The following is a 10,638-nucleotide window of genomic DNA, read 5'->3' on the forward strand; positions in this document are numbered from 1 at the left end:
TGTTGTTTTTTAACTGTGCAGTTTTTTTTAATTTTTTTAACTTGGGGCTACTTAATCATCTGTTTATGACTGACTCTCATTACCGTCAACATCCAGATAAGGCCGTTTCTCATTTCTCTCCCCCCCCCCTCCCCTCTTTCTTAGAGGGCAGAGACTTAGCACATACTGAATATCTGTCATCCTGCGGCGTTACGTAAATATCTTCAAAGAGAGCCGCAGATAGATAAACAGAGAATGACATGATGTGAGAGATGCTGGACGGAGGACAGGTGGAGAATCTGCTCTTGATTTTTTCCTCCCCCCCCCACACCCCCCCGTCTCTCTCTCTCTCTCTCTCCGACCTGCAGTTGCAAGACTCTGCGTATTGCTATTACTGCATATTGCTGGATGCTTCTGGTTCTGTCCTGTGTGGATGTCGCCTTTCTGTGCCTTTCTGTACGTTTGCATGATGCGCGAGCCTGCGACGCGGTGGTAAAGTCGCGTCCCGCCGAGCGTGCGCGGCGTCGACCCCCGTGACCTCCATCCTAAAACAAGTACTCGAGAGAGAGACGGCCTGGGGAGTTTTCCACGGTGAGAAAGGGGGGGGGGGGGGAAGTTGAGTTGGGTGAGACCAGAGCTCTTCTCTGTCTCTACCTGAGTGCTGTGCACGCAACCCTGATAGGCCGGCGTCTCAGGTCCCCCGCGTCTCGTCTGGAAACGTCCAAAAAACAAAAACAAAAAAAAAAATTGGGGAAATTTTTGATAATCGCCGAAGCGATTACCCTCCTGTCAGTGTTCGGTCAGGTGTCTCTCCACAGACGTCCCGGCAGACAGCTCTGGTGGACTGGGTTACCTGTGCTGCTTCCTATTAGAGGGTGTTTAATGGGAAGGCCAGACTTCTAAAAAAGAAAAAGAAAGAAAAGACCATGTGCATCCAGGGAGTGAAGGTTGATTTCTGCTCCCTGTTTTTCTTGTATTCCCTCATTCACCACATTTTCTCTTCCCACTCTTATCCCACGCGCGCACACACACACACACACACCCACACACACACACACAGACACACACACACACACGCTTTCTCGCACTGGGAAGGTTTGGCCAGCAGCACCAGGGGCTTATGGCTTGGATGTAGAGATAAGAGAGTGTGCAAACATCAAAATAAATCTAATGTGGATGTTTGCCATGCCTGGGTAAACTCACACTCAAAAAAAAAAAAAAGAACTCCCATGGCTTCATTCTTGGACTGCAAAATCTGGACTGCGCACGGGGTGGGGGTGGGGGTGGGGGTGGGGGTTGGACTCAGTCAGAAGCCTACAGTTGCAGCAAATCCCATTATTGTTGTCGATGTGGCAGGCACCATTTAACAGTTATTTCTTCACAAGTCTCAGTGCAGCAGCCAATGTCGGCCCCGATACTTTTGACTGTTCCCTTTATTGGGCGGGGGGGGGCGGGGGGCGGGGGGGGGTAATACGTCGTAAACGCTGCGTGCAGCAGCAGCAGCAGCAGCAGCTCCGTTGTGGCACCTTATCGGGTTCAGTACATTCCCGGTGGGGGGAAGCTCCCTTTCAGGCCGTGAATAATTGATAGATCAAACTTAGGCCTTACAAAGGAGGCAATTTAATCTGCTGACTATTTGATGAGAGGGGCCTGGTTTCGTCGGGCTCGGCTGAATGGGGGCCAACGCCGAGGAAAGGGATGCCGCTGCATGTGCCCGTTTTAACGGGTAAGGGAGCGGAGACGGGGACCCTTTCACAACATGCAGGGGTGCAACAGTGGCCTGGATGTGACATGTTACAAAAAACAAGGGGGGGGGGGTGGTGACTGGCAATGTCCATTAGTCCAACATCGCGTCAAGATTTTCCAGGGCCTATGTATTCCTGCTCATGTTACTGCCGGTCCGTGACCCACCCCGCTGTTATCCCCACAGAGAGAGCAGGGACACGGATGGGCCGCGGTTCGACTCTTCAGCACCGGGCTGGGCAGTCTTATCCAGAGAGGGATAGTGCGGGTGAAAGTTTTTGTTCCAGCCGAGCGGTTACACACTCGTGTCTCCTGATCAAGCTCCTCAGCAGAGGTACTGGTTGATTAGTGGGATCAGGTGTGTAACTGCCTGGCTGGACCAAAAACCTTCACCCACACCGGCCCTCTCTGGATAAGACTGCCCACCCCTGCTTTAGCAGGTCGCGCCGTCCCGCGCAAGCGCTGATTTACGCAAGCGGCTCGGACGCATCTCGAGTTACTCGGCCCAGGAAAGGTTGTGTTTTGACTGGTCCGAAGCCACAGTATGTGTCCCAGCGTCCAAGCATCGCTCTCTTAAGTAACAACCGGGGTGGTGCGGAAGACTTGCCGCTGCACATTTTTTGGCTCGCTCTCATAAATACGACTTTAGGCGTTAAAGAAATTCAGACTCAATTAGTGTCACGAGGTGAAATGAACCTTCCGTTGGGGGTGGGGGGGGGGTGTCTGAGCTGTTTCCCAAATAGAGAGGCAGCATCGGAGGACAGTATGTGGATGCACTGAGGTCACCTAGTCATACTTGGGATTATTTCTCCGAGGTCATTGGCCCTGCAGAGCAGTCATTTAAAGGCAGACGTAAGCAATGAAGTAATCCCTGTGAAACAACAAGTCCTCCAACCCAGACCACCGCATAGGTCGTTTGTCCTCTAATATGACCCACAGGAGCGTTTCCTAAATTAGCGCCCCTACCAGCAGCGGGAGATATGCCCCTTTTCACCTCTGTGCATTGTGGGTTTGTAAAACAGTGTGAGAACAATAGAATATGTAGTCAGTGTGTGTTTGTGTTGTTTCTCCGTCTAGTATAGTAAGTAAGATTGCTATTGGCAGTATGTTGACCTATGCATGACGTCATAAGAGCTAACTTAACGTTAGCCACAAGTTAGCAAGTCAGCTAGCGTGGACATTATAACCGCTATGTGGCATTAAACTTTGCTTTTATTAATATTCCTGCTCACCACAGCTTATGGAAGGAGATGCTTATTGTTACAGGGGAAGTGACGTGTTATAATGACGGAGGACCGCCAGGAAGTAGCGTAAAACCTCACTATAGGCGGTGATAAGCTGCTCGTACAAACCACCTATGGGGTGGTTTTTTGGTGGACGAGTCTCCTGTGAAACTGTTCGGCAACATAGGTTGTCAAGAATGGATGTGGGCCTGCCCTTACAAAACCAAAACAAAAACAGTATACTTGAAGTTTATTTTATTAAGTAAAGTTCAAGTAAATGTACTAGTAGTATACTTGTAAGTATACTCAAGTATAATTTTGTTTAGCATATCTCTGATAAGTACTTAAAAAAAGTAAACTGAAAGCATACTCTCTGATTCTTTGGTTCAAAATAAGGATAGAGTAGACTTGAATCAGCCAGTTGTTTGTAAGGGACGTCCTAGCTTCTCGAGGCGGTCCACAGCGAGGCCGCAGCGGACGCGACCGGGCTGCCAGTTCACCCGGTGAGCTTCTCGTGCGAGGGAGCCATTACTTGACTCGGTAAGGGGCGATGGGAAAGACTGCGTCGTAATTGGATGTCATTACATCTTGCGTTGTACCGGCTCATATTAATGTTTCGCAGAAGCTCGAGAGCGTCGAAGATGTTTTTCGTTCAAAGGGGGCATCCTTCCACACTCCCCATTCCTGATGTGTATTAGTAGCGACCCGAGAAGAGGAGAGGTTTTCCCAGTCAGCATCATTGTTATGACAGATTAATCTGGCCTGTTTCTGCACATCGATAATGATAAAATACGAAAGGGGGAGATCTGGTTACTTTCACTGGACGTCTTTGAGGTTGTTTCTGACATCGCGGCATAAATCTCTCGTGTTCGGTTTGTCATAATTCCCCATGAAAGATTACTTCTGAGTTTTGGAGTCAAACACTTTGGCTGACAAGCTGTAAAAGAGGAGCATGTTGAGATGTTAAAAATGATTTTTCAACCTCTGTCCCCCCCCTCATACTTTAACAAAGAACATAATGTTGCCTGTTGGATTGTTTAGATGTACCAAATGGCATTGTCCTTCGCGTGATTCAGAGCCACAACTTAAGCTCGGTTGCCAAATATGGCCCTGTTTTTCTTCATTAAGCCACGAGGGAGGACCTCCCGTTGTACAGATGCTAACATGTTGTGTGTGTGTGTGTGTGTGTGTGTGTGTGTGTGTGTGTGTGTGTGTGTGTGTGTGTGTGTGTGTGTGTGTGTGTCCTGTTCACACACGAGCTGCAAATACAGGCCGAGGTTGACATTATCTCAAAAAAGATCTTAGCCCCCAAATAACTCCGGCCAGGCGGCCCTGTAGTCCATGTGTGTTTCGTGTTCCCCGGAAAGGCAACTTCCTCCACTTTGCACGAGGGTTAGCACGACCGTGGTCAAGTCATCATCACCCACTGCCCCACATGGATCCTGCAAAGGGTTTTCTGCCCTACTACGTTTTATTAATCCCTGTGGGGCAGTGCTTTCTCTGCATTTAACCCATCCTAGCTGTGTAGCTAGGAGCAGTGTGCAGCCGCCGTGCAGCGCCCGGGGACCAACTCCAGTTCTTCTCTCCACTGCCTTGCTCAAGGGCACAGACAGGAGCATTAACCCTAACATGCATATCTTTTTTTGATGGTGGGGGGGGGGGGACCGCAGCACCCGGAGGAAACCCACCGCAAGCATGGTGGAGAACATGCAAACTCCACACAGAGGACGACCTGGGATGACCCCCAAGGTTGGACTACCCTGGGGTTTGAACCCAGGACTAAGTTGTGACCCTGACAGTAGTTGGGGCCCTTTGTTTGTTTGTTTACTTTGTGCCATACCTGATGTTTCTGTTCAGAATTAAACATGCACAGCGTTGAATCCCGAGAGCGTGTAGATCCCCGTTGCGTGGATTTGCTGAGAAAAACCAAAACAAAATAACAAAACAAAAAATCCAATATTGCTTTGTTTTCAAAGCATAAATGGAAATCTCAGTAGTTTTTAATGACTGGCATTAATATTATTTTATTGCTTAAAGAAATCTGTTATGGATATCAGTTTCTGCCAAGACATGAATATCCTTTAGTCATGCTAAAATTGATGATATTATGTTTGGAGTTCATTGCACATTTGTTTCCTCACCCCTATTGCCTCCCGCCCGCCTCTACCTCCAACAGTTCCGCCTTTCAACTCAGACCCCCCCCCCCTCTCTCTCTTCTTTTTGTCCCCAGCAGGGTCTTGGCAGAGGCAGATCTGTTGTCACGCATAGGAGTCGGCAACCTGTTCTGTTTAAAAAAAAAAAAAAAGGGAAAAGGAAAGAAAAAAAATCCAGCTCCCTCCCTCCTCGGGTGAACCCTCCTCCTCCCCCCTTCGTGTCTCCTCCGAGCATCTTTAATAAGACACATGCTCTTGGTTTGAGCCGCTCACTCGCATCGCTCTCTCCTGGCGCCGCCCCAGCAGCAGCGGGCCGCCCGCCTCCCTGCCAGCCGGCCGCGAGCTCCATGGGTTGAACTTCCAGAAGCGCCACATTTCTCCTCTCCTCTCCTCTCCTTTTTTTTTCTTTCTCTCCACTCTCCTCCTCCTCCTCCACGCCAGTCTTCTGCGGAGCCCTCCTCAACCTCCTTCTCCCGTCTGTCCATCCATCCATCCCACCATCCATCCATCCATCCCTCAAGCCTCGCTCCGTGTCACTGCGAGACTACCGCCCCTGAGCTCGTTTGAAATCGCAGCCGCGCGCCGTCGAGCAGAGGAGAGAGCGAGGGGGAGAGAGAGCGCGAGCGACAGAGAGGGGGAGAGAGAGAGAGAAGAGAGAGAGGGGGAGAGAGAGAGAGAGAGAGAGAGAGAGCGGTAGCTGCAGAGCGCAGCGGAGAGGAGGAATCCGCTTCCCCCCTGCAGAAGAAGAAAAGGGATCCACCTGTCTCGGCGTGGAAGAGGGGTGGTGGTAGGGGTAGGGGTAGGGGGGGGTCCTACCTGATCTGTCCGGCCACAAGGGGGGGAAGGGGGGGACCCCCGCCTGGCCGGGACGGCAGCAGGGACTATGCAGCTGGGACTGGTGGCGCTGGCAATGGTCTTCCTCGGCTCCATGGGTCACGGCGATGTCCTCAAGCTCAGCAAGGCGAGGAGACAGAGACGGAGTGAGTCCTCCACATTTTCTATGTCGTTCCCTTCTGTTTTTAACTTGTGCCGCCTGGCTCTTCTTCCCGCTCTCCCCCCCCCCCGGGACTCCTGTCCGGCTGAGTTTCCAGCCCTCCCGCCGCCGCTCTCAGGTTCTGCGGTGCGAGTCACGGGGCTCGGCGGTGTCTTATAAAACGCCTTTACGGCCGCAGTAAAGATAACGTGTTGTTTAGTTTCTCTCTCGTCTCGTCCCCCCTTTGCTTCGCTAAGGCGGGTTACGGCGCTTTCACGGTTCCCCCTAACATGACCCCCCCCCAAACTTTGCCTCTTTCTGTTTTATGATTCCGTCTCGGCTTTATGTTGGGGCTTTTATGGGTATTAAGGATGTTTATAGAGGGGTTTGCGACTGATTCACCTTCAGAACCACGTCCCTCTCTCCCCCCCCCTCCCCCTCCCCTGCACGTGATGGAATGAGTACCTGACGGTTCCCACCTCGCACTTGGGCAGTGTTGCTTGTAATGTGTTGCCCCCCCCCCTCCTCCCTCTCTCCCCCCCCTCTCTCTTTGTGCCTCACACTGCCCGATGAAGATGAAGACTGCTTTGCTTGAAACGTGTTGCGTGCTCCCTGTGCTTTCTCGTGCTCCGAACCATTATACAATTTTAGATGTGAAGCCCCCCCCCCCTCATTATACCGACTTCTAAACCCCTCACGAGCTGAACTTTAGTTTAACTGTGTAGTTTCATGGGGGTGGGGGTGGGGTGGGGGGGGTGCGCGCAACCCCTCAATAATTGCTTGGAAGTGTATCTCAAAATACGTGCAGGTGTAAGATGTGGGAGATTTTGTGTGTGTGTGTGTGTGTGTGTGTGTGTGTGTGTGTGTGTGTGTGTGTGTGTGCGCTTCCCCCCCCTTAAATTAAGATTATCATCTTCGTCGTCAAGAAAATTGGCAAATATATATATAAATATTATTTTTTCTGCACCGCTATTCTCCCTTAGCCGCCCCCTCGTATTCTGTCACGTGCCCGTGCCGTCTCATTCAAGGTAGGAGTTCACAGAAACGCCGTCGACAGACGTGCAAAAGCGTCTCCTCTGCAACGGCAACGCCGCAGCGTTACACAAACCACACGCAACGCGAGCCGCTCAGCTGCAAGTGTGCACACAGTACGTCCGACGACAAGGCCAACACGACGATCCCGCGCGCTCGCAACAAAGTCACGCAACGGCCGTGCCGTGCACCCACGACACCGCGTGTGCTCGGCGAAAGAATTTACTTTCCCGCGTCAGCCTGACGTCATCACCACGCTTCACTTACATCCTGCACAGCAGCTCCGTTTTTCCGTTTTGTCAACTCGGTTTTTCTTTTTCCCCGGGACTCATCCCAGTGTAGCAGAGCTCACATCAAACCGAGGCCACAGCGGCACGTTGTGCCACGTGCAAACCACAGAAAGGGTTAAAAGGAGGAGGGTTTCTCACTGAAAATTGTGCCATAAAAAAAGAATAATCATAATAATAATTAAAGAAAAAGAAAGAAGAAGATTGCAATACACTCATGCGACGCTCGGAAACTGCTCATGTCCCACCCAAGCTTCACGCTGCTGAGAGTTTGTGTTGAGCTTTTGGCGGCAGAAGCAGCCGAGCTGTGTAAAGTAGACACGAGCGCCCTCTAGAGGGCCATGTCCAATTTGGGGATTTCTGTAAGTACTATATCCCCCCTGTTGGACAGACTGCAGATGAGGCCTGGGGATTACACCTCAGTGAGATACAGCTCTCGGCGATTCGTAATGAAGGGCTGTCATGAGGGGTTCAAATCTTGTTTTTCATCAGATCCCTTGTTTCCTTTAACCATCTTTCCAGGGTTGGCAAATAGCTTTTCAGCAGATTTACCCTGACATCAGAGAAGTCTTGTTTTCCTCCCCGTGGGCCTCGCGTCTTCTCTCCCTAGTCTGAGAATGAGTACGAAGGAATGCAGAGATCAAACCGAAAACCATCCTCTTCCAGAGAGGAGAGTAGTTCATATTGCTCCTCCTCACGCTCCGGACCGAGGAATTTCGCTTTCTCTCGATCAGCCACGGGTCACAAACCGTTTGCAACATCACATTTTCAACTTTACAGTCAGTCTTCGCTATGCAGTGTAGTGTAGATATTGTGCTTCCAGACCATCATTACTTTTGTCATTATTAGCAGCTGATGAGCTGATAAGACCGGACCGTCAAGGCTATTCCGCCGCAGCTGGCGGGTTAACACTAACTAGGACGCAGTGTAGTAATTGATTCACGGGAGGACACTTTTTAGACATCCGTCTTATCTCTGGGAGACAGGTGGGCAGATGGATTGCTATGTGAGCGGACGTAGATTTAGGTCTTAACACTGCACAGGGCCATAGATCAACTCTGATGACTGTTATTCGTCACCAAAGGGCTCGAGAGCAGGACGTGACATTTTGACACGTTTTTCCAAGCAGTGATTTAAATTGCCAGCGCCCCGTACGGCCTATTTTTCTTCCCGGAAGATGAGGGAATTGAGATATGAAGTATGAACTTAGGCCGGTGTACGTGTGGCTGCACGGTATCTGTAGATGTTTGGGGACAAGTTTCTACACAGCTTTGCAGACTTCTAATCGATCTCAGTTAAAATATGCCCGAACACAGAAACTCGGAGAGAGGATTTACATATATTTATCCCTCAGCCGCGTGACCGTGTCTTGCTGGCGGTCAGTTGCCAATTCTGGTGTCGCATCATTTCTTACATGAGCTCGGGGGGCCCTGTGTGATGTCACGTTGTGTTTTTCAGTGGTCCTTGGCAGGACTTTAATACCAAATACTCAGTTTTTTTTGCCAACTGAAAATCTCTCATAAGGTTTTAGGGTATGTAGCTTCAAGTTAACAGCGAGGAACACTGTTCAAGCGTAGATGTTTGCCCCGGCCTCTGATTGGCACAACAACAAAAAAAGCACTGGCAGGATTATGGTCATGTGTGGCGATGAACGTGTATCGTTGGGCAGAAATTCAAGATTATTATTCAGCGTCTTTTGATGGTATCACATCGGGACGATTTTGTCATCCACATGAATGATATGAAGAATCTGTTATCGTAGATGTGATGCTGCCTCATGATGTTTTTGTTCCATCGTGGTCATTTTCTCTTTCTTCTCCTACCTACACCCCTGTCCCCTGACGTCTCTATTTCCCTTTTTTTCCTCCTCTACAGTTAGCACTGAGGGGCCACCATCTTGTCCGAAGGGGTGCGATCGCTGCTCCGAGTATAATGGCTGTGTGAAGTGTAAACCTAAACTCTTCATCTTCCTGGAGCGCAATGATATTCGTCAGATCGGCGTGTGCCTGGCCTCCTGCCCCGTGGGATACTTTGGCATGAGAAACCCAGAAACCAACAGATGCACCCGTGAGTTCAAGTTCAGCCTCTGTTACTTCCAACTGAGGGACACTGTCAGAATCTCTAGAACACCTTGACAAAATCAGAATCAGAACCATGTTTATTGGCCACGTAGGTTTGCACACACCTGGAATTTGACTGGTTTCGTGTCTCTCTCAGTGTACTTAACATAGGATAACAACACTACAACACAACAAGCTTCAGATGTGTACACAAGGACTGACTTGTACAGGGGATATACGAGGTAACAAGGTGCAAAGAATATATCAGAGATGCTGAAATAGATTTTAGCAGGTTACTTGCATACATGCCTGAGGCAGATGGACATGACAGAGTGTGCCAGTATCAGTGGCGGCTGGTGCTAAAAAATTCTGGGGGGCGCAATTTAGCTTGGTGCAGCACACCTGACAGCTGCTATAGGTTTTATCAGGGTTGGTAGACGGTGGATGATTGACAATCGAGACGAGGCGTGGTGGTGGGTGTGAACATGATTGACAGCCCTCTCTCTCTCTATATATATATATCAACATAGATACAGGGGAAAAAAACGGTTTTAATAAATTGCAGTACAGGCCAGTTTAGTGCGACGCGCACTCATCAGTTGCTAAACAGATACAGGAAAACTGTTTTTCCTGTATCTGTGTTGATATTCCGCTCCTCATTAGTTGAGCACTTAGAACACCATTGACGGTTTTAGAAAAAAAACACTATATATATATATATATATATATATATGTGTGTGTGTGTGTGTGTATATACACACATACATACATACAGCACACATACATGTACTTGCATAGTACAGCCAGTTCACTAGTAACCCCTCCAGCCTGTCTTCAAGGTGCTATCATATTACCACTGATGCGAAGGAAATCATTCCCTTCCCCACAGCGGACAAGAGTGTCGGGAGACTTAAAGCCAGCTAGCTAGCTATATAGCTGCTAATGCTAAAATAGTCTTAAAATAACACTATACTAAATGATATGGGTACATGTGCCACCTGTGTTGGTCTCCTGACACAGCAAACCGTACAGCATCTCTTTTGGAGTGTATTTTGTAAATTTCCAAACTAACGTTATGTCGATCATGAGAATGATAGATGCCTCCATATTTGATTTTCAGTATCAGCTGCGTTCACGCTGCGGTCCTCGGCAACTCGGAAGAGCCAGCTCATTGAATCGGGTATATTT

General features: G+C 49.4%; 1 protein-coding gene across 2 annotated transcripts in view; it reads left to right on the top strand.

The window, feature by feature from the left end:
• The first annotated feature begins 5,263 nt into the window (after positions 1-5,263).
• Positions 5,264-10,638, top strand: part of rspo1 (R-spondin 1) — a 22,378-nt gene continuing 17,003 nt past the window's right edge. Inside the window, exons 1-2 of one of the 2 annotated variants that reach the window (XM_056286213.1) lie at positions 5,264-6,078; positions 9,266-9,457. In XM_056286213.1, coding sequence (XP_056142188.1) covers positions 5,982-6,078; positions 9,266-9,457 — 289 coding nt within the window. In that variant the 5' untranslated portion in view covers positions 5,264-5,981. The remainder of the gene's footprint in view (positions 6,079-9,265; positions 9,458-10,638) is intronic. The other variant, XM_056286212.1, reaches the window with a different exon arrangement.

This window comes from Lampris incognitus, chromosome 9 (genome assembly GCF_029633865.1).
Source record: "Lampris incognitus isolate fLamInc1 chromosome 9, fLamInc1.hap2, whole genome shotgun sequence".
NCBI classification, from domain to species: domain Eukaryota; kingdom Metazoa; phylum Chordata; class Actinopteri; order Lampriformes; family Lampridae; genus Lampris; species Lampris incognitus.